The sequence below is a fragment of the Camelus bactrianus genome, chromosome 16 (assembly GCF_048773025.1).
Source record: "Camelus bactrianus isolate YW-2024 breed Bactrian camel chromosome 16, ASM4877302v1, whole genome shotgun sequence".
NCBI lineage: Eukaryota > Metazoa > Chordata > Mammalia > Artiodactyla > Camelidae > Camelus > Camelus bactrianus.
Genome location: NC_133554.1, coordinates 44,790,139 through 44,813,802, shown reverse-complemented (window position 1 = coordinate 44,813,802; position 23,664 = coordinate 44,790,139). Strand labels below are relative to the sequence as shown.

Genomic DNA, 23,664 nt, shown 5'->3' with positions numbered 1-23,664 from the left:
CTGCACAGAGCCACCATCAGTCCTGTCTGACTAAACTGGGGTTTTATCTTGAGCCACTCATAACTCCTTCAGCTATAAAATGAGTGATTTGACTATTCAATGATTCCCAGACTTTTGGATTTCACAGACCAGTAAAATCTCAAAGAAAAACATTAAGACTGTGAAAGATTTCCAACTTTTTATTTCAATGCCTAAGTATTAATCAAAACAACTATCCTTTATCAGTTTCTCTTCATAAGACAATTTTTAGCACCAAATTAAAGGAAAGTCATACTTGTGGGATAATACAAAGGAATAGATTTTGTCCCGTGGGGGAAAAAATTTAAACCTTGATTATATTGTCTTTTTCCCATTTTGATGAGAACTAGCAAAAACTTCATCACAGCCCAGCATGGGTCTGAAGACCATTGTTTGGAAACCTCAAGGGACCTGTTCTATTTCCCCCACAAAATAGCTGACTTCTAGGATGCTTAGAACAGTCCTTCTCAGGCACCATGAGCTCCAATGTTGGTGCCCTAATTGAACCAACTTTTCCCAAACTTATCTCTCCTTCTCACCTTGCCTCCCAACTTCCCACATCATCTGACCTCCACCAGCTCACATACATAATTCACCAAAATCATGAAGGAAAGTCAGGAAATTCTTTTTAAGGATTTCATGTTACACTGTTGATGGCTTTAATGAGCTATATACCTTGATATTTAAAACTCATGCAAACACTCTTACGTCAAAGGATTTCATCTTTAGTGCTCACAGTCCACAAAGAGTTGGGAAGTTTAAAATTTTAAAGTTCCGTGAGTAGTTAGTGCTAACTACCTAGTACTCTAGTCTTCTGTGGGAGTTTGAAGATGAAGCCAGCCGCTATAAAGACATCTGCACCACTTGATCCTGTAAACTCAACCTTTGGACTCTACCCAAAAAATACACTTGAATAGAAACACTAAACTCCTAAGACCTGGAGGCTGCGGCGCTGTGGGGGTGATGGAGGGGAACTAGAGGCCGAGACCCGCCCAGAGTGGGAGGGGTGAAGGAGCCGTCAGAGCACCGCCCTCGCCCCACCCGCGCCGAGCTGGCCCCGCCCCTCTGGAAAAAAAAGCGCGGGCGCTCTGTGCGCAGGCTCAGTGCTGCTTGCGCCTGAGCTGCGCGTGCCCGGTGCCAATTAGTGGGATGGCAGAGATGGTACCTTTTGCGGTTCCCACCGAGAGCGACAAGACCTTGCTGGTGTGGGAGCTGAGCTCTGGACCCACCACCCAGGCCTTGCAAGTGAGCTGGCAGGTTGGAAGGGAGGGATCGAGAAAGCTGCCCTTACCCCCATAACTGGGAGTACCGGGCCCTGCTCTAGCATCTCGCCCTCCTGTAGTCTCCCCTGAGAGAAATCTTAGTTCTGGGGGCGACCTGAGCAGTCAATTGCCCCCCACAGATTTTTAAAAAATGTTTTATCTACCTATTATTTTATTCATTTTGGTAGCGGGGGAAGTAATTAGGTTTATTTTTAGAAGAGGTAGTGGGAATTGAACCCCAGACCTCGTGCATGCTAAGCATGCGCTCTACCACTGGAGCTATACCCTCTCCTAACCACCACAGATTCTTGAGAGGTTACTCTCAACAGCCAGTGTGTTACCTCCTAATGCTTCTGGAAGCTTAGGATTTCAGAGGGAAACTTGCCCGGGAAATGAGAAGTGTTTGGAGTTGCAACCTCACCGGAGTTGCCTGTGGCGAAGGGCTCGGGGAATATAAGGGAACGGGCAGTTCGTGACATTTCTTGCACGCACGTAGCGTGGGACCACCCTACAGCATTCTCTGTTCACAGTCTTCTCCCAGTTTGGACTTACGTATTCGGTCGGAGCCTCCCCAAATGTGGCGGTGGCCTGTCCTGGTTTCTATGCCATCATCGAGTTTTATTCAGCAAGGGATGCCCGCAGAGCCCAAAAGGCATGCGACCAGAAGCAGCTTTTCCAGAACTCTCCAGTGAAGGTGGGTCCAAATGTGGAATTCCTCGCTCCACAGGGATGACATGATGAATTTAAAAATAATAGGCCAGCATTTATATAGCACTCTGGTTTACAGAATGCTTTCAGATTCATTGCTCCACTGATTCCCCCAGTTCCTCGTTTCTTTTCTTTTCTTTTTTTTAGATGAAGAAACTCAAACTCAGGCTGGTTAAGTGACTTATTTAAGGTTCATGACAAATGTGAAAGCTAGGCGTCAAACCCAAACTTACTGATGTTAAACCCCCATGTCATTTTATGCTGCCCCTTAATTTAAGAAATCTTGACAAGATTCTTGTTTATATTTACTTTTATGTGGATTTTAAATGTGTGAGCTTGACAAACTTTTGTCAGCTGTAACATCTGTAACACCATCATCATCACTCTCAAACTGCCTATTTAGAACTCTCCTTAGTTCCCAGAAAACGGTTAAAATATTTTTTCATGCATTGTAGAAACCTTATTCCATATTAATATGCCATCCAATTTTACTTCCTCAGAGCCCCAGAATTACATTTCATTATGTGCCTCCATTCAGCCACCATTCCTTTTTCAAGGACCATTGAATATGTGAGTGAGGCTTAGATTTCCGAAACCTTTTTTTTATATTTGTATGTCTTCATAAGCCTTCTCTGATTGACTTCTTGATCTAGTTACTTCCTACTGACCTTGCTGCCTCTTATTACCCACATTTCTTCCCTCACTGATTTTAACCTTGATTTAATTTGGGAACTCTCCTCAGATGTGACTCCAGGTACACTACCTCCCACTGCTGTACCCTGTTTAACCCTCTTCAATCCTGGTCCTGCTCCCTGTGATTGAAACGATTCCCTGGCAGACATTCTTTAATTTGGAGTCTATGACCTGCCTGATTCTAGCCTGTGACCATTTCACATAGCCACTCAGATATTATAGATGGTACTGGAAAGATTATGAAACAATTATTTGGTATCATTTCTGAGTAATGAGTTCTTTATCTTTCACTGGCCAGCAAGAACTGTGGCAAGATTATCCCAGGTGACAACTGTCTCTACTACCCAGGACCTCAGAGCCCTCTGAAGCGTCCTAATTGTCCAGAACAACTCCATTCAGGGGCTAGCTTCCATGAGACTCAACTTTTAAAAATCAGTCTTCATTTCTCCTTCCCAGCAGGCAACTTCAGACGGAGAAAGTAATTTCATTTTCTTATTCACCCATTCCTTCATTCATTCACTTAATCAACATACCATCAATCCCCTATTATGTCAAGACTATGCTTGTTTCTGGTAACCAGAAAACAATAAGGTATGGTTTTCTCAAGCACTTAAGGAGCTTATAAACTAGTGATGAAAGATGTACAAACAAATCAATAAAGAATAATGCTTTGGCGGGGTAAGCGGTGGTTCGGCGCAGGGCTCTCTCTGAGCGCACGGACTCAGGCACCTGGTCTATCTGCCCACTTGGGGCGGAGGTCGACTCAGCGCTTAGCCGCGGGCCCCAGACCCCGAAAGGCGGACGTGGTGCCGGCAGTTGAGGCGACTGGGCCAGAGTGGTTACCCGCGGGAGCTACGAGGGAGGGAGGGAGCGAGCCAGCGTCGGGGAGGGGAGGGGGCCGCCCCTGCGCACCCGCCCCGTCCCGCCCCGCCCACCCTTCTCCGCTTGGGAGGAGGGAGGGGGCGGAGCCAATGGCGACAGTGCGGCGCGCCCCGCTCGCTGTGACCTGCTCCCGCCCCTGGGCGGCGGGAGGCTGATGGTGCTGTGTCAGGCGCGCCCGGCAGAGACCCCCGGCTTGGGGAGGCCCGAGGTGGGGCGGGGCATGTGGCGGCGGCCTCCAGCTACCCCTGGGCCAGAGGAGAGACTGCTGACTAGCGGGCGGCAGGCAGAACGGCGGCGGCCGGTGAAGAAGGGCGAGCCGCCGTCAGGCCCCGTCCCTGGCCCTTCCCCGCCTCCTCGCCGCCATCCCCCCCCCCCCCGCGGGGGACCATGTACTCAGCCCACAGGCCCCTGGTGCCCGGGTTCAGCGCGGCCTCTTCATGTTCCGTCAATACCGCATGGGTTCTGGGACTGCCCGGGTCAAGGGTTTGGGGTACGGAGTGCGGAGTAACGTTCATGGGGTATAGTAAGAGAATGGTGGAGGCAGAATAAAGGGAAAAAGTTACAGAGCTTGACTGGGCCAAGTGGTTAGTGATGGCAGGTGGGAGTGTAGCGGAATAATGGGAGTGCGGAGTGGGGAGTAACTGGGGACAGGTGTGGGGTGGAACAGGTCTGCTGCCATTGGAGGTGAGGGGTGCAGAGTAGCTGGCTTCGTTGCATTAATTATAATAGGGTGAGACCTGCTGGTGTGGAATAGAGAGGGAGAAGGGGCTGGGGCTGTGATTGAGTAGTGGGACTAAGGACAGGTCTTGAGAAGAGAGCGAGGCACTGTTTGCTTAGATCAGAGTGCTGTGTTTGTGGTGTGCTTTACAGAGAGAGGGAGAGACCCAGGAACCTGGAGGGTAGTGCACTTGTAATAGAGGAGAACAAATGTGACTATTGGATCTGTTCCTTTAGCTCTAACCACTGTGCCCTGCTTTCTAGGTTTATTGTTAGCTCCTCACCTTTTGTAAATGAATGTTACCTGTAGCCTGTCTGGTAAACAGGAGAGCCTTTTCTCAAGGCTCTGATCTTTCAGGATATTAACACTTCTGCACTTATATAAAGATAACAAGTTGCAGAATAGAAAGTAACCTTTGTTTTCTTGGAGGTTTTGCAGGACCTGGCCCACGTGCACAGCTGCAGGAACAAAGAATTCCTACAGCAAGAAGTTGCAACAGCCAACCCCCCCCCCCTTTTAATTTATAAAAGGAGACTGTATTCTGACTGGAGGAGGATGGTTCTCCAAGACATTAGTCTGCCATCCTCTTAGCCGGCTTTCCGAATGAAGTCACTATTCCTTGCCCCAGTACCTCGTCTCCTGATTTATTGGCTTGTGCGGCAGCAGAACTAGTTGGGACTCGGTAACACACTGGGGAGGAGTTCAGAACGGGCAGGACCAAAGTCTTGTTCCCGCATTGTCTGCTGGGCCCCTCCTTCCCCACCCAGCGGAAGATGGGGAGGCCCTGATGAGAAAGGTCTTTGTGAAGAGGGGCAGGTCCAGGTCTCCAGAGGCTGTTACGGTTTTGGAGGGCCCAGCAGGCTTCTGGGGCTCCAGTGCCCTAGTGGTAGGGGATGGGGTTGTCTTAGTGACTTGAGTTCCTTCCAGTGTTGTGTTGTTCCTCTTCTGTTGCCTCGATGTCTACTTTTTCTTTTGTCAGCACGTCACAGTGTCAGGTCTTGAGGCCAGTGCCTCACACAGGGGCTGCCCTAGGCCAGTCTTCTGAAGGCATGGGCGGGGGTGGGGTGGGGAGGCTCAGCCCAGGTCAGATTGATCTAGATCAGGGGGAAGCATGGAATGATGGGGTCCAGGGCTAGGGCGGCTCCCTTCTCTCTTCTTGGTCTTCCCCTAGCAGGGGCCTCCTCTGCTGGTTCCACTTCCCCCAGGGAGCCAGCAGTGAGAATGACTCCCACTCCCAGCCTGGGCCAGCCCCAGGAGTCCAGCCAGGGGTGGGACCCAGCATAAGGCTGTCTCTCCTACCACCTAGCTCCTGGAGCAGGAGATTGGACCACTAGGACTGGTCCCCTGGTGAGGGAAGAACCGTCCTGTGTGTATACTCAAGGAAACACCTGGCACTGTTTCTTCCCTGGGCAGAGACTTGTAATGATTTTCTTGTCTGCCCCTTCATCTGTGCCCCTTTTTTTGAAGGAGTTGACCGCATCCTCCCATCTTTTGGGCAAGGAGGCTGGATGAAAAAAAGAAAAAAGAATAATGCTTTGACTTTATTTGTATTATTTAAATTTTTATGAATATGTTTCTATACTACATCCTATCTAAAAATTGAAATAGAGATATAAGAAAAAACTAGCAATGTAAGAGATCCACAGTAATGTGTAAGTTATTCAGAGAGTTAACTTGAGATATTTGCACTCTCAAAGAAGAGTCTAATCTAATGCAGATGATGCTGAAAGAATGCTAATTCTTTTAGTTTATGAAATGTATAGAGGTATGTGTGTTCCTTCTCACAGGGGTTAGTAACTTGGGGAGTGGGGCTGCTACAGATTCAGGTCCTACTTCAGTGGCAGGTCCACTTATCTCTTCTTCAGATCATATTCTCAAGCAGGAGCTACAGGATGACACAACTAAAACAATTTACTTCCTTTGTGTACCCACAAGCCTGTAATAGGCTTCTGCAGGACTTCCTTGGTTCCTTTCATCATCACCTTCACCACCAGAGATCAGGGAAAGCTTCTGATTAATCAGGGGCCATGGAAGTGATACAGAAAAGTATTGATTTAAAAGTAATAACATTTATTTAGGGCTTCCTAGGAACTCATTGCTTAAAATGTGGTCCTATTTAATCTTCACAACCACTCTTATGAAATTGGTATTAGTAAATCTCAGGTGTATCCAAAATAAATCTCTGTGTCAAGCTGTAATATTTTTAGGCTTCTTATGTCTTTAGGTTCGTCTGGGCACCAGACATAAGATGTTTCAACCTAATGCCCTTGCCCTAAGCAGCTCCAGATGCCAAGAATTGGCCAATTACTACTTTGGATTCAATGGATGGTCAAAAAGGATCATAAAGGTAAAGTGTAGATTTTCTTTGACTAACCAGACTCCTTTCAACATTGAAATCCTAGACTTCAGAGAGAAGACTAGAACTGGGTTGTGGGGAGATGTGAGAGACCTCCAAGTGAAAGTGTCTGAGCATTGCCCTGCCACTTAGAATTGATGATAATCTCAATGACTTGGTGGTGTTGTTCCTAATTTTCTCCAGTAGTTGTATGATATATAATAGAAAATAGTTGTCCATATCTAGTAATTCATTTGCAAGTCTTCCTTGATTTTGAAGCAACAGGACACCTCAACTATTAACTGGGCTTGGTGGAGTTTAGATTTTACTTCTAATAACAAAAAATTTTGAAGTCTTGCCTTTAATTTGAAGTCCTGGGTAGGGGTGTAACTCAATGGTAGAGCATGTGCTCAGCGTGCATGAGGTCCCAGGTTCAATCCCCAGTACGTCCATTAAAAAAAAAAAAAAAACAGAAAAACTCATCACCAAAATTCTACCAGCTTCAGGATCTTTCTGACCTTGAAGAAAGGGAAAATGAAGGTATTGTGGCACCACATCAGAAGCAAAGCCTGAAGTTCTGTGCTTTAGAGGTGATGTTAACATCCTATGAAGCCAGGAGTCCTGGAGCTGGCATCGCCGAGGAACCCTTGGACAAGCTGGAGGAAGGTCTGTTTTCCAGTGTGTGGTGGGTAGTGAGGGGGTGGGATTTCTCCTTTTTCCTTTCTTTCTAAAACTTTTTTTTTTTCAGATACATCATCACTCTCGCTAAGCAACTAAAACCCTGGGCAGAGTTTTTCTGCCTTGTGATACAGATTCTTATCTTAGGCGATGCCTGACAGAACCTTTAACTTTAAAATTTTAGAGCTGATTGCCTGTCAAGAAGTTTAGGAGGAGGGAAAAATTCTTTTTTTCCATTTTTGGTTAATAATTTGTTTTGTGCTAAAATAATCCTTTCCAATACAGATTTCTTGTAGCCTTCAGTTATCCCAACAAAATAATCATCTAAAGATTTAAACTCTTGTGTAAATGTTCAGTCCTTTGCCTCCTATACAAGGACTTGAGTGGATAAAGTCAAATGTAGATCCCTAGAAGGGTTTTTCCAGCTGGTACTGAGTTTTTTCCTAGAACCCATGGCAGTTGCAGTTAGGGTTTTAAGTCAGAGGCAGGTCTGTTAGTTAATGGAGTGGAGGAGTGCTGGGAAACAAAATGCTGGAAAACAAGCTGCTGGACAACAAACAGCTAGAAAAGAAGCGACTCCTAAATCTCCATAAGCTTAAAATATTATATTCACACTTGCTTGCTTAAAATGCACATGCTTGCTTTGTTTTAATGTTTTGTGCAGTAGATGACCTATAGCACGTATTATGCTAAGGAAAATTTGTGGTGAGCAATCCTGACGTTGACCATAAGGGCACGAAGGAGGGCAGCTATTTCCTTAGGGTGAAACAATGGACAGTCTTGGAAAGCCAGATCATCCATTAACAGAACTTTGTTCTGGCATGAAAGCATGCTGTTGAACCCAGGGGAAGTATCTGCTATCTTGAAATGTCCTGGAGGCAATGACAGGATTGACTCAGAAATTTTGCATACCCATAGGAGGGGGGTGATTGTTCCTGGAAGGGATGGGCCTCAAATTAATCAGTTAACCAGCAAGCAGAACTTAGTGCTTATCGCATGAAATATCCAAAGCCCCACATCTTTGATCACATTTTTTTCTGAGCTGTATACTCCTGATTAATATGATGCTGACCAAGCTTTCGGCACTCCAGATCCACGAGATGTTGAGTCCCCTGGTCCCATCTTTGTTCTTTACTTTGTCTCTTTGTTTCTTAAGTCTTTCGTCGCCCGTCCTCAGACATGATCCCGAGCTGCACTGGACACAGCAGAGGAGGCTCCACCATCCACCTGAGTGGCTGATGCTCTGGGAGGGGCCAGATCATCTGCACTACCACCAACTCTGTTTCATTGTGTGTTTCCAGCCGTTTAAGCACAGGAGAGCAGGAGTGTAGCTTCAGCTTGTCCATTTGAAATCTGTATGATGTGAGATTTGTGCCACATTCTTGGCTTGCATCTCCCGTCTAGTACTTCAGGAACTTCCAGAATTGATCTGGGCAGTAAAAATGTGCCCTGCCAGGATATGTCTATAACAGAGCCATTCGACCACACGCTTGTGTTGTGCCTACCTTTAGTTGCTCTGAGAATGATCTAAGAATTACAGGTGCATTTTTCTTTTTAAATGTATAACATAAAAATCAGTTATTCAGATAGGCATTTTAAATCAATTTGTTTTTCTTGGATTTAGGGCCATTATCATTACTTATGAAAAGGAAAATAACCCAGAAGCTTGCTATTCAAAGGCTATGACAGATGCATTCCAGAAACTGCTGATTGTGGTTTTAGGTAAGACTTTATTCTTTTCTTTTTTTTTTTTTTTTGAGGGAGGAGATAATTGGGTTTATTCATTTATATACTTGTTTTTAGAGGAGGTGCTGGGGGTTGAATCCAGGACCTCATGCTTGCTAAGCATGTGCTCTGCCACTTGAGCTATACCCTGCCCACTCTAAGACTTTCTCGGTTGTCCTTGAAGTGCTAAAAAATAATGGTCACCTAAAACACTATATATTCTTTCAGTCACTAAATTCTTTCACAGCGGTGGTCTCAAATTTGTTCTCTGGGGCATTTCTGAGAAGAATGACAGCAAGTATTACTGTGTCCAGCGTGCAGATGCAGACCGCCTTGTCCCACTTCACACAGAGAGTGCTCCATCCAGCTCTTCTTTCTCGATCGCTTGCTTATACAGGTTGGTAGAGTGATTATAAGCCTTGGACACATGTGTTTGAGTCCTAACTCTGTCTCTTAGGGTTTTTTAAATGCAATTTTAGGTTTTCTAGCCAGAGAGCTTTGGAGGTATTTATTATCTCTAAGCTGCATTATCGTTTTCTGCAAAATATGGTTAGTAATTCAGCTCATCTCATGGGGGATCGTGTAAGAGTAATGAGATGGTGAATGTAAAAAGCTTAGAACTGTGCCTGGAACATGGTAAGCAGACAAAATATGTTGGCTGTTATTATTATTGTTGTTTCCCTGTTGCAGAGTTTTAGATTTAGTATTAGATTATGTTTTTGGAGTCAATTCAGTTTGTTTTCTTTTCTCATGTGTTGTGTGAATATGATTCTTATAATAAATTAGCTACGTTTTTGTGAGCCTTGAAAGTGGTCATGCTGTTAAATGGCATCGATTGTGTTCCCTACTGAGTTACACAGTGGTGAGAACGTCACAGGCTCCGCCCAAAGGAAACTTTATGATTGTTTATTCCAGGAGCAGAGTCATTCCCCTGCTTCACAGCCCTGCAGACTGAGAGACTGAGAAAGCCTAGTGAAGTTCTCAGAGACCTTACTTGCTTATTAAGAGTTGACCATGGATTGGTCTCAGCCTCCCAGTGCAGGCAGTCCTTCCTGTGAAGGTTGACTTCCCTGGTCACCAGGCAGAATCCCCATCAGCTGTCAACTTTTGATTAACAACCTTTAAGAACCAAACTAAATGTCTGGGTTGTTTACCTGTTCCTAACATGCTGAAGGTATTCCTTACTTGCACTCACAACTCCTTAGACCAGAAAGCCTCGTGACTCTAGTTTGCCTTGAGGGAAGTTGTATTGCCCAAAAGGTACATCGGCCAGTTTCTGCCAGCAGTGTTCAAATGCTTGCTCTCTCTCTCTCTCTCTCATTCTCTCTCCCTTTCTCTCTCTCTCACCCCAAAGCTTTGTTCGTTGTATCTGGTGGAATTTTGGTCCCAAGGAGCAGACAGTAGCCTTGTTTCTAATATGAAGTATCTGTTATAGTCCGATGGTGTCCATCCCAGGTTTGAACTCACTTTGACCCCCACCTAATGCCTTACTATTTAATCATATTATGATTGAACATTTTTGTTTCTGACAGCTTTTACTTCCTGTGTCATTATTTCTCAGTTCTTATTTCTAAGACCATAAAGTTTTTTGAAGCAAGCAAAGTTGGTACTTCTTATATACATTTTCACAAATAGTTGTGATAAATACTGAAGTGTCAGTTGAGGGAACTGCTAGGAAAATGCTCTTATTTTCTGCTTTTAGAAATCAAAAGAATGTCTAATTATTGGGTGCTACCGTTGTATACAGGAAGATTTAGAACAAGAAAAGTTCTGAGCTGACCCTTGTTAACTGTATTTCAGAAAACAGTAAAATGGCTGTGGTGTACAGACCCTGTGAAGAGGTCACAGGTGCTAGGACTGAAGAGGAAGTACGGGATTTAATTCAAGTATGTGGAGATAAAAACTCAAGGGGCACCCAGCCAGTGTCGCCGTAATTCAAAACAACCAGCAGGATTTAGAAGACTTTGGCTTGTCCACTCAGCTCTGTCATCCTTAGGGAAATGTGAAACTCTGAAATTGCTTTTGAGGCAGGGGATTTCTGGGGCTTTTCCTGAAGTCCTGACCCTTGGCTCTGACCCTTTATTTGCAATTTGGAGAGCAGGACTGAGGGCCATCAGCGTGCTTCTGCAGTTGTGGACACAGGAGAAGACACAGGCCTTTTAAAACTCCCCTCAAGCAGAATCCCAGGCATTTAGGAACCAAGTAACTATGGCCTTAGGTTGGATTATGCTGCAGCGTTTGAAAACTATGAATGCCTTTCAAATAAGGTGTGTTGTTACCCAGAACTCAGCATCTCATACATATCTTATGTGAAATATTTTGCTGAAAAACCTTTCTGTAAATCAATTATATGGATGTCCTGAATTAGAGATTAAGTTGTCAAAGTAATTTCTAAAAGAAAATATTAATGAACTGCATGTAAGATTTTTTTAATGAGTAAAAATGTGTTTCGTGTCATTGAGAACTTAATGTGCAGCTAGATTTCTTTTCTAATTATGTAACTCTCCCCAGCGTTGTCAAGTTTGTTATGAAGAGAAGAAAGCAGAGAAAGAAAAGATGGTTATGTTCTGAAAAAGTATTTGAAGTTTTTTCTGCACAAGATATTTTAATTCAATTTATACCAAATTATTTTAAATTCAGTTTAAGTGAGGGACACTTCAGTCATATCCATGTTTGGGCTTTAAAAAGTCTAGCTTCCTGTGAAATGTGAGAGGAAGGGATTCAGTATCGATGCTAAAGTTTTCAGAAAGCCGATTATAACAACAGACCCATTCCTCACTGGCCAATCTTGGAATCAATTCCATTTAAAAACCGTTAAGTGCTTGACACTGGGAATAAGATGAAGCTCCTTCTCCATGGAGTTTAGTGGCCAGAGGGTGTGCCAGATAATTAAAAAGGACTAAAATTAAAGAGATTATAAGGGCTGTGAAGGAAGTAAACTGGGTGCTAGTTGCAGTATTTCAAGAAAATTATTTGACATGCTGACTTCATTGAGAGGGAGGAGGTAATTAGGTTTTTATTCATTTACATATATTCTGTTTCTTAAAAATATAATTTTATTGAAGTATAGTCAGTTTACAATGTGTCAATTCCTGGTGTACAGCACAATACTTCAGTCATATAGAAACATACATATATTTGGTTTTCATATTCTTTTTAACCATAAGTTATTAGAAGACACTGAATATAGATCCTTGTACTATACAATATAAACTTGTTTATCTATTTTGTACATAGTAGTTAGTATCTGCAAATCTCCAACTCCCAACTTATCCCTTCCCACCACCTCCCCCAGTTTATTTTTAATGGAGGTACTGGGGATTGAACCCAGGACCTTGTGCTTGCCAGGTATGCACTCTAACCACGGAGCTATCCCTCCCCTCAACATGCTGATTTTAACATCCTAGGTGTCTTCTGTGTGTGTGTGTGTGTGCACACAGGGTAGACCTCTGAAAAGTGGCATTGTAATTTTTTCTAGACTAACGGCTGTGCTGAGACAAGGTGAGATGGCGAAATTTTCCAGTGCTAATGTTAAGGGCTGTTCACTTGGTTTCCAACTCTTTCCCAGAATGAATTGCTCACCCGCTCCAAAACCCTTCCTGTAGAAATTTTGGAGTCATCACTGATTCAGTGGTAACCCCTAATAATAGAGTGGTGAATTTTATAATCAGACATGGATCCTGAGAGTTTAGAGGACATGACAACACTTTAGAATAACTGTAAATTGTATTCCCCTCCCACTGCCCTAACTGGTACTCATTTTGTAGGTCAGTTACTTTTCTTGGAAGCAGTGTGGCCAAGGGAAGGAAGAATGTCTCTCAGATTTCAGTTTTGAGGAGGAGGAGTTCAGAAGGCCGGAACTGGACTAGCACTTTTGAATTTCCCCGAAGGCCAGGCCCTGTGACTTCCTTGGGAAGCTCTGCACCATCACCCCCACCCCTGCGCTGCTGGAGTCCGGGGCCACTCTGGTCTGCAGCCCAAATCCTGCCTCGTTGTGCTGGGGGCCAGGCCGGGGTTGGAGAGAGGGCCCGGCTGGAGGTGTCAACTTTGCTGGGGGAAGGATGGCCTGGGCCCTGGGAAAAAGCCTGACTCAGATTGGATCTCCACCCTGACCTAATAAAGGTCGTGTCACTAAAGGTGTGTCAGAAATAAAGGGTGGGGCATGAGGCAGGGGAGGGGTGCACATCTAGCCAGGCTGCCGTATCGCTTGGGTTTCCATTCAGCACACCAGGCCAGAGCCCCACTGGCCTGGGTCGCTGTGCCCAAATCGTCTGCAGATCATGTTCCCGTGGCTCTTCTTTGCATGGTAACCATTGTGGGTGCTAGCTATTCCAGGCAGTTCAGCCCCTGGAATGGTCCCTCGACTCTGTCCAGCTGACCTCCGACTCAGAGCCAGGGGACTTTAATTACTCCTTTAATTCCTTCTCTACAGCCCAGATGTTGGCCCCACCTCATCAGGAGTTGACTGAGACTTTGCTTCTATACCCAGACAGGGCTAAAGATGGAGAGCTGCCCGCAGGGCCATATCGAGGTGTGGCTGTCTCACATCAAGAGGGGAATGACAAGCTAACCCAGCATCAAAAGCTCCCAGAGGAGGTTCCAGTGCTAGGCTGGGATCAGAATCAGGCCCCAGCTCTGTCTCCTCGACCCAAAGGTAACATTAAAGCTGTAGATGTAGATCAAGCCGAAGATCACCAGGCATTTGAAATACTTGTCCCACCTCTAGGTGGTAAGAGTTCAAAACCAACAAAGTTTATTGTTTCACCCTGAAGAAAGGTTTAGTTCACCATCGACGACTTGCCAAACAGTTGCACAATGATTATTTGGATTCCAGTATGGATGACTTTTACCCTGAGGAGAACCTACCTGTGGATGTTCTGGGAAGCCCAGATCAACCTCCAGAGCCCCCTGAGGGGGCTGAAATGTCCTCATCCCTGCAGGAGGCCCAAAATCATTGTCCAGCGCACACTGAGGAGTTTGACTCTCCACCCCAGCAAGAGGCTCCTGCTCAAAATTCGCAGTCCCCTGAGAAGGTTGAACCTCTTCCACCCCAAGCAGAGGCCCAGGCTCAGCTTCCAGAGACCACAGAAGAGACAGAACCACCTCCCCTTCAGCAGGGGCTCTGTCTCAGCCTTCAGAGCCCCTGAGGAAGTAGGCGCTTCAGTCTCTCAGGAGGATGGAGGACTTCAGGAGGTTTTAGTTCAACCATTAAGGCATCATGAGGTAGAACAGGAATTTACTGTAACTCAACACCCAGGGTCACCTAAGACACCTTCGCCTTCGACTCCGTCTTCAGGGATGCATTCTGTAACATATACCCCAGAAAAGGAGCAACGAGAAAAGAATTCTTCCACAAGCATAAATGTCTGTGAGCTTTGCATTTGCAGTAATGAGACCTTGTCCTGCGTTGGTCTCAGCCCAGAGGCGAGGCTCTGCAGAGTGCCCGTGCCAGAGCCCAACAGCTACAACGGCACCTTCACCGTCCTGTAAGAATTGCTTTTCCTCATTTGTTCTCTGCATCCTGCCTGACCTGGCAGCCTTTCTTTGAGGTCTTCCTGGGTCTTCCTCATCTCCCTAGTTCACATTGACTGTTTTTACCTTTTGTCTTATAAGCAATTTCTTATCTTCATTTGCCTTCTTACTATCATTCCTTCTTCTCTAGTCTTTTACTTATAATTGCCCTTATTCTTTTTCCTTCTCTATTTTTTACTCCATTATTTAATTTCTTAACATCTACTCTTCTCTCATTTTTGCTCCATCCTCGTTCCAGCACCATGTCCCTCTCCCCATCCCATTGTGGGTAATACAACAAAGTGGTTAAGAATAGAGATTCTGGGGTCAGACTACCTGGGTTTGAATCCAGGTCTGCCATTTGTTAGCTTTGTGACTCAGTTTTCTCATCTGGAAAATGGGGATTATCATAGTCACCATCTCATAGGATTTAGATGAGTCAATACATGTAAAGCTTTTTTATCAGTGCCTAGCATATATCTGAGTGTTAGCCATTATTATTATTTGATCCCTCAGTTATATTGAGAACTCATCTTTACCCTCTGGATTTCTATATATAGCACCCAATTTATGCCCAACCCAAAGCTAAGTACTGTGGGAGCCACAGAAGTATGGCATTGTCTCCAGAAAATGACAGTGATAGGTGGGAAGAAAGGGAATACACCTTAACAAGGAGGTGATGTGTAATTGAGTATTAAAAGAGATACAGAGAGGTGCTGTAATTAACCAGAACCTGGAATCACTGGGGTGTGGAGGTCAGGGGAAACTGCACGGATAAGCTAAAACTTTAGCTGGGATTTAAAAGACTGGCTGTGATTTGTTAGAGTAAAAATAGGGAGTACAGTCTAGGGAAAGATGTGGTTGCAGGAATTATCAGGATTTAATAGATCAATCTAGCTGTAAAGAATTGGGTTAGGCAGCAATGAAAGATATGCTTATGAAAGACCTTGACTGTCACAAATGGGGGTTTGAAAAATATGCTATAAGATACAGGGAGCCATTGAAAATTTTCAGGGAAAAGAGATAAGTGATTAAAATAAGAAGCTTATTTTAGATTCCAGATGTAGTGTGATCTAGAGAGGAAAGTTTGATCCAGGGAGACCAAATAGAATGCTGTAGCAAAATCTAGGAGGAAAGTGAGAATGGGCTGAATTGGAGTGGTTGTGACAGGAGCAGAAGAGAAATCCTGAGAGCACTACAAAGGAAAAACTGACAAGATTTAGTAACTGTCTAGAGTTGGTGGGGTGGGGGGAGGTGTACAGGAAAGAGAAAAATCAAATATGTTGATGAGGAGAATGATGGTGGTACAACAGGTCGAAATACAGTTGGGAAGGAGAGCTTGGACCCTGGGAAAAAGCCTGACTCTGGTTGGATCTCCACCCTGACCTAATAAAGGTCATGTCACTAAAGGTGTGTCATAAATAAAGGATGGGGCATGAAGCAGGGGAGGGGCGCACATGTAGCCAGGCTGCCATATCGCTTGGGTTTCCATTCAGCGTGCCTGGCCAGTGTCCCACTGGCCTGGGTCACTATGCCCAAATTGTCTTTGGATCATGTTTCCACGTGTTTTTTTTTTTTTTTTTTTTTTTTTTTTTTTTTGCTGCAGCTCTTTGCTTGGCAACCACTCTGGCTTCTGGCCCAGGGAGTTCAGCCCCTGGAATGGTCCCTGGACTCTATCCAGCTGACCTCCAACTCAGAGCTGGGGGACTTTAATTACTCCTTTAATTCCTTCTCTACAGCCTCATCAGGAGTTGACTGAGACTTTGCTTCCATACCCAGACAGGAATACAGATGGAGAGCTGCCCACTGGGCCGTATCAGTTTGCTGTTCCACGTCAAGATGGGAATGACAAGCTAACCCAGCATCAAAAGCTCCCAGAGGAGGTTCCAGTGGTAGGCTGGGGTTGGAATTAGGTCCCAGCTCTGTCTCCTCAACCCAAAGGTAGTAAAATTAAAGCTGCAGACGTAGATCAAGCTGAAGATCACCAGTCATCTCTACGAGGTAAGAGTTCAAAACTCAGGCTGCCGTAACGCTTGGGTTTCCACTCAGCGTGCCTGGCCAGTGAGGGTCGCTGTGCCCAAATCATGTGCAGATCATGTACACATGCTTTTGGTTCCCATGACCCCTCTTTTGTGTGGCAACCATTGTGGCTGCTCTTCCAGGCAGTTCAGCTCCCGGAACGGTCCCTGGACTCTGTCCCACTGACCTCTGACTCCCCTGGGCTGAGTGAGACTTGTCTTTTGCAATCCTCTAATCTCTCACCTGAATCTCCCCATGCGCTTATCAAGGGGTGCGAAAACCTGCGACCCCACTGAGGAGTCTTCTCCAATCCAACAGGAGTTCCCAGCCCCACTCCTGGAACACATTAGGGACAAAACAACATTCTCTAGCCCAGCAGGAGGCCCCAGCTAGCCTTCAGAGCCACCTCAGGAGGTTGTAGCACAATCTCCAGTGCATCGTGAGTTGACAGTTCCAGCTCTCAAGCTGAAGCTCAGCATTCAAACTCGTCACAGTTAAACCTTTCAATCTGGGCCTCACCATAACTCCAGCAGCTACGATGGAGGGTGAACGTCCTACAGCCCTGAAGCAGACATGTGGGAGAACCCCGCTCAGCCTCTGGGGCCACCTGAGGAGGCTGTAGTACAGCCTTCATGGGTTCAGGCTGTGGCAGCTCCAAGTCCAGTTCAGGGTTCTAACTCAGGATCCAACAGTGCCCAGCAGAGTTGGGGCTGAGGCTTCAGGGCTGCAGCACTCTGGCAAGCTAGGGGGTGGGGCCGCGGAGGGGCGGGATGGCTGAGACGCCAATGAGCAGGGGCACAGCAGCCCTCTAATCCCACAGAGACTGGCCTTGAGACCACCCTGCTTCAGAGCCCTCCCCTTTCCCAGCCCAATCCCCATGCCACACTGACCCTAGCCTTCAGCCTGCATTGCCACTAATGGCCTGTCCCTTCCATTTCCCACCTGTGACCTGGCCCCAGCCCTACCCCCACCCCTCACCAACGGTCTTGCGTAAATGCAGCCTCACCCTGCCTGGGGAGGAGAGCCCGAGGGTCCCCCAAATGCCCTGCCTTCTGCCTTGCCTGCGGTTGACCACTTGGGGCTGGAGAGGAGGGCATCAAGCTTTGACACCCCCCAGGAGGAGTTGAAGGTTACCGGGACCTGCCCTTTGGAGATACAGATGGCCATGGGCAGAGGCTGCCGCAATTAACCGTTGTGTCAGTGTGAAAAGGAGTCCCAAGGATTAGAAACAAAAAAACCAGAGGTCACCTCTAATCTTTCTCGACTGAACTTTTACAAGGCTTCACTCAGCACCTGCTGACTGCAGGCGAGGCCTGGTGGCCCTCTAGTTTGACGCCACGCTGTGCCCCTTTATGACTACTTTTCACCCCGTCAACCTCTGGTCTGTTCTTGTGTTTTTCTTCTCTAAATTATAAACCTACATCCCAAACATCTATTATCTCCCACCTCAATCATGCCCTACAGGTACGATTTAAGAGGACTGGTAATCAGCCCAGCCACTTCCTAAACTATGTCACCTTGGGCAAGGTACTTAACCCCCGTCTCAGTATCCTCATTTGTAAACTGGGTATAACAGTCACAACCTCAGAGTACAACTGTACTGATTAACTGGCTAATGCGACTGGTGTACAGAGAGCACTCAGGAAGTGTGGGCTATGATGAAGTCCCTCTGACCTTCGGGTCATACCACGTGCCGCACACGCAGCTGTAGCCACTGTATCTCTTGTGTTTCCTCTGAGACTATGGCTGTGTCTAACCTCTACTTCTAATACTTCACACAGTGTCCAGCACACAGAAGGCGTTCAATAAGCTATTAACAGGAACTGATGGAGAAGCCGGCCCTGAAGAGCCCTGGTCATTTAGGAAGCCAGTCTTGAGAATGTTCTCAGGAACCCGTCAGCCATAGTGCAGTCCTCCATGGAGTCTCCCAGCAGGAGGATGTTGCTTTTGCCCTGCAGCTGCTGGAAGTAGCTGGAGTTCTCGCACACAGGGCTGTTCTTGTATGTGTGCATGAGCTGGCCCTTGAATACCCCTAGGAAACCCTAAATCATCAAGACAAGGGACAGACAGAAGGGCTATAAGGATCCATCTGGGGCCAGTTTCCCACTGTCTCTGCCACAGAGGAAAGGGAATCCAGAAAGCCATAGATAGTGCCAGAACTTCATTGCAGTCAAAACTCAGGATCAGCAAGCGAGGGCCCGTGGGCTAGATTTAGCCTGTTGGTAAATTACGTTTTACTGGAATACAGCCAGGCCCATTTGTATACATCTTGTCTATGGTGCCTTTTGTGTGCAACAGGGTTGAGTAGTTGTGACAGAGATTGTACTGCCCACAAAGCCTGAGATCTTTACTACCTGGCCTTTACAGAAGAAGTTTACACCCCCTGGTTTAAACTAACAGGGACCATCAAATATTGTCAGTCACCTCCTCTGGCGGAGGCACATGGCCTGTGATGCAAGCACTGCTCCAGCTCACCTCAGCTGTGGGCCACACCCTAACCACGGGTCCAAGGGATGAAAATTCCAGCCACTGGTTTTAAGGGGAAGAAGTCAGAAGATGGGCAAGTCAGAGCAGCCCACCTCTAGCTCCAGAAAAACAAGTCCAAGCCAAGCCCTTGAGTACCTCGGATGGCACATGATCCACGACAGTGACATGGAGCCTGGGTGACCCCTAAACTAGGTCCTCCCTGGCAGAGAGCTGACTGTTGTCCAAACACCCAAAAGTGGGTCCTTCAAAAGTAACTGTCTTTAGATGGCATTAATTAATAAATCACTGTCCAGGAGGAAAGAAGCCAGCCTGCCTTCCCCTCCCCCACCAGGGTTCATGTTTAGGGAGAAGCCCCCCAGCTGGCGGTCCCCACCCCTCTCCCAGGCCCTGCCCAAATGAGATTTGACTCACGTTTTCATCAAGCTCCATGCAGTTAGCCACAATGTGGATGCTGGGGTGAAACACTTTTTCATCTGCTGGATAATTTCTTCCACGATATCTCCAATGCCCGTGGAGAAGATGAAGAGCGGAATGCTGTTCTGGAAGAGGGTGTTGAAGAACATCTTGTACCCATTCCTGAAAAGAGATCAATGGGTTCTGAAATGGCACTGCCTCTGCTACTGTTCTTTATTTTCTACTTGGGTTACTTTAAAAAAATTTTTTTAAACATTTTAAATTGAGGTACAAAACACATACAGTAAATGGTTAAAGTGCACTAATTTTACAAGTTCAGCTTAATTAATATTTACATATGTATACCCCCAAGTAATTACTAACCAGATCAATGTTCCTTAGTGTCCCTTCCCAGTCAAAGCCATTTTGACTTCACATCACCATTGATCAGCTTTCCCTGTCCCTGAACTTCATATAAATGAGCCCCTATTTTTTTGTTTGTTTGTTCCTGGATTATTTTGCCTTAGGAAATACAACCAGGCAGCTGTCCTGGGGCAGCTCTGCAGAGGAATACCCCAAACCGCCCCGGGCACTTACTGGGTCTGCACGTGTCTCTACTCCCCTGGCTTTCCGTGAGCTAGCGTCTTTCCCCAATCAGGACACAATCCTTGAGGGCAGGGACCCGTGTTGACTCCTTCTAAGTGCCCTCAACCCTCCTCCAGTAAAGAATGCTCCAGCAGAGAGAGCTGCGCTGTGAAGGCTACGGATGATCAAGGGTCCCAGGCTGGCCAGCTCGTGTCTGGGTAAAGAATGCCAGTCACCATGGGGACTTGGAAAGTCTTTTTACCATTGGGAACAAGGAGCTAGATACTGTTTGTTCTAGGAGATGGAGCCCTGGTCATATTCGCACCATACCCACTACTGGCAGACTCCTTCTGAGGAAACATTCAGGGGTAGACAATCCCCTGGCTGTGCCCAGAGAGGAAAAAGAAGACCTTCTCCACGTCAGCTGCTCACGGTGCCATGTCTCTTCTGACTCTTCCAGCAACAAACTCCACTCCACTCCTTCCCAGCCTTCTCTTCTGTGAGCAAACCCATTCCAAACAGTATGGCAGAAATGTTTTCCAGAGCAGGCAGCTCACCTGAGTGTTGCATCGGACTCTCACCACCGGGGCTCTCTGAAAGCCCTGGACCTTCTGCTGCCATAGGAGAGCATGCACTTTGGTCCACCCGGAAACAGACGCCCCACAAACCCCCCAATTCAAACCACTAAGTCAAGTGTCCTCTCCCATCTCAGGGCTGTGTCCCCTCTGGAAGTTCTGATGGCAGAGGAGGCCTCTTTTCCCTCAGAGCCACTTCCTGAAGAACCCTGGCTGTCCTTAAAGGAAGAGGGTGAGACAGCAACACAGCACAGTCGAGACGAGAGCTGGCGAGATGACACTGAGGTCAAAGCTCTCCTGAGTCCCTTCCTCTGTGACCCCACTCTCTGGAGAACTGGGGCTTTGCCCAGTGACACTGGCTTCCTTAGGAGGGTTATCGCCCCAAAGCACTTAATACCCCAAACCAAAGGGCTTCTAACTCATTCCAAAGATTCTCCGTAAGCCCCCTACTGTAGCCACAGCCACAAGTAACGCTGGCTGTGTCTGGTCAGTTAGCTATAACACCTGAGCTTGTGGCTTTCGGTAAGGTACAGGAGCTTGCTCCTCAACAAAGCTCAGGAAAAACAGACCCTCTCCCAGACCAACCCACTGTGAAAGCTAGCGGCGTTTCACCACCACCATCACTTACCATTCCACCATGTGGGGCAAATTCTCTTTGATGGTCCAGTGTGGGTCAATCTCAACTGGGTAATAGTGGTGAAGGAGTGCTTTGAGCTGCGACATCCAAAATGAAGAGAAAAGCCAGTAGTCCACATCAGGTTTTCCCCAGCAGAGGCTTACTGTGCAGTGTGAGAAAAAAAATCACACCTAGATGTGACTTCATGTAATGGAGTGACTGGATCTGCACAGCTGAACTTCCCTCTGCACTCACCCTGAGAAAGTGAGGTCCAAGCATCAACCATATAAAGAGCTTTTGCTCTCAGATGAGAGGTTATTAGGATTTTGCTGCTGTGGCTGTTACAAATTAGCTCAGCATCACATCAGCACTTAACCAAGAAGAACTGATTTAATATTGTATTTCCCCAAATAGGTACACTTCCTCAGGTGGTAGGTAAGATAACTTTGGAGGGGGGGAAATGGATAAAAACACTATTCATTTGAGTAATTTTGGATTCATTTCAATGTTAGAAAAAGAAGGAAAACTAACATATCAAACTCATGCTTTCATAAAAGATTGTTTCTTTTTCAAGTTAATTACATTCAGGTCTTTAAAAGCAGGGCAATTTACACAGATATGGCAGAAATCACGCAAGTGAAACTGGAAGGCTGTAGTTTGGGACGCAGCATGTTAGGGGGTAACTGTCACACTGCCAACGTCAGGTGGACCACCTTCACGGGGAGCATCTATGTACCTTCTCTGGTTAAAGGTCTCCTTCCACATGCCAGGAACTTCCACACTCTAGGGAAGCCACTACAGGGATCACGTGTCACACGGGATGGGTCAGTAACAATACCCAATAAAAATGGGAATTGATTAAGTAAAGAATTCTAATTTTAATATATGCATGGTCTCAAAATATGAGAGCAAATGGAATCCCCAATCATCAGTCCAAAAGAGGGTTAAATACCAAGCTTGTCGAAGACAGAAAATTCCTTAAATGTGTTAAGATTCTCAATGTTTTCTTGTGTGAGAATTTTTCTAAAAATATGAGAATTCAACAAGAATATAACTGTTGAAAAAGGAAAAGAAAGAATTCTTACATAAATTTTGCCTTTATTAATTTCTTCAGGAACCCATCAGCACCAAGAATCTTAGTTTTCCCTAGCTTCTTTATCCTAGACAGAGCATTCAAACCTACTGTCTTATTTGTGGACGCAGCTTTCTGGAGGTTGCTAAAATCAGGGATGGGAGAAACCAAAAAAAGTGACTTGCCAAAGGTACTCAGTTACTGGAGAGGGAACCTACTTTAAGCTAAAAGTGGCATCCCCTGGTGGGAGGGAAATAGTTCAGTGGGAGAGCACCTGCTTAGCATGGACCAAGTCCTGGGTTCAATCCCCACTAACTCCACTTAAAAAAAAAGTGTTAAAAAAAAAAAAAAAAAAAGGGCATCTCCAGAGAGACAGACAGGCTTTAGAAACATAAGAGCCTCCCCAGCCATCCCCCAACCCCACCCGGCCGCCCCCACCTTGCCCCCGGCGGTACTTGTAAGCGGTCTCCCCCGCCCCTGCGGAGGGCGCCCACAATCTCCTGCACCAGCCCGGGCTGCCGCATCAGGACCGTTGCCTTCATCAAGGTGCTCACCTGTCCCGAGACCGGAGAGAACGGCTGACCCCGGCACGGCGCTGAGCCCATGGGGAGCCTACTGGCCGCGGTGACGCGGCGGGACCCGGGTGGCCCGCTGTGGGTCTCGGAGAGCCCGAGGCTCGGGACCCGCCCTACGCCGGTCCCCTTCTTTCGCCTCGCCTCCTCCGTCATGGCGCTCAAACGCTGGTCTGAGGCGTTGGGCCAACGGCCGCCTCGCGGCCGTACTGCACAGGCGTCGCCTCCCGCCTGGGCGGGGGTGGGCGTGCCGGGGGGGGTGGGCGTGCCGGGGGCGGGCGTGCCGGGGGGGGTGGGCGTGCCGGGGGTGGGCGTGCCGGGGGGTGGGCGTGCCGGGGGTGGGCCCGCGGGCTGCAGGCCCGCCTACCCGCAGAGCCGCCAGAGGCAGGCGGCCTCGCGCGGGTGGCGCGGCGCGCTAGGTGAAAACCCTGTTGGAGGGCCCTATGTTGAGGATGGAAAGGGTCCCAAGAGGTTGGGGTTCCGTGGTTGCCACTCTTTCTAGAGCAAAAATCCTAGCCAGAGCGGTCATTTCCAGGCTTACAGTTTGCATAACAAAAGAGCTGCATGATGGGAGGGGACGTGAAAGAGCCATAAAGGGAGTTCTGTTGGACGTCCAGAAAGTGCTTCCTTCACCGGGCCCACTCCTCATCACAGAAGAAAATGAGAGGGCAGGAAAGTCATGGACAGCTGGGCCAGAAGGAAAGCCAATCAGCCTTAACTTCTCCCTGCTACCTCCTCTGACTTGACTTCCTTGAACTCAGTGTTTGGGGAGCCAGGTGCCAGGCTGTGGAAGAAGGTGAATGGATGCTACAGAG

The 23,664-nt window shown here is 46.9% G+C and overlaps 3 protein-coding genes across 3 annotated transcripts; 1 reads left to right on the top strand and 2 right to left on the bottom strand.

Annotated features, from left to right (window-relative positions):
• The first annotated feature begins 1,167 nt into the window (after window positions 1-1,167).
• On the top strand, window positions 1,168-13,645 carry LOC105071490 (RAD52 motif-containing protein 1-like). The gene is given in 8 exon segments (XM_074343405.1): window positions 1,168-1,263; window positions 1,795-1,974; window positions 6,506-6,628; window positions 7,117-7,282; window positions 8,919-8,966; window positions 8,969-9,016; window positions 9,334-9,416; window positions 13,509-13,645. Coding segments are annotated over 8 exon segments (825 nt in total). The 3' UTR covers window positions 13,590-13,645.
• On the bottom strand, window positions 12,014-20,279 carry LOC105080134 (7-methylguanosine phosphate-specific 5'-nucleotidase). Its single transcript, XM_074342208.1, is given in 5 exon segments — window positions 12,014-18,438; window positions 18,441-18,591; window positions 19,448-19,504; window positions 19,507-19,612; window positions 20,251-20,279. Coding segments are annotated over 5 exon segments (459 nt in total). The 3' UTR covers window positions 12,014-18,322.
• Window positions 19,623-22,819, bottom strand: LOC141573557 (7-methylguanosine phosphate-specific 5'-nucleotidase-like). Its single transcript, XM_074342207.1, has 3 exons — window positions 22,669-22,819; window positions 21,219-21,368; window positions 19,623-20,660 (listed from the first exon to the last, which is right to left on the bottom strand). Exons 1-3 carry the CDS (start codon window positions 22,817-22,819, stop codon window positions 20,443-20,445), a joined length of 519 nt encoding a protein of 172 aa, XP_074198308.1. The 3' UTR covers window positions 19,623-20,442.
• Window positions 22,820-23,664: the final 845 nt, after the last annotated feature.

What these genes read in the sequence shown, in the direction of transcription:
- LOC141573557 (XM_074342207.1), bottom strand. Translation starts at nt 22,819, where the DNA reads ATGAAGGCAACGGTCCTGATGCGGCAGCCCGGGCTGGTGCAGGAGATT. An exon ending in ATGGCTGGGGAGGCTCTTAT is followed by an intron (nt 21,369 to 22,668) that starts GTTTCTAAAGCC and finishes CACACTGCACAG; the next exon opens with TAAGCCTCTGCTGGGGAAAA. An exon ending in TTTGCCCCACATGGTGGAAT is followed by an intron (nt 20,661 to 21,218) that starts GGTAAGTGATGG and finishes CGTCTGTTTCCG; the next exon opens with GGTGGACCAAAGTGCATGCT.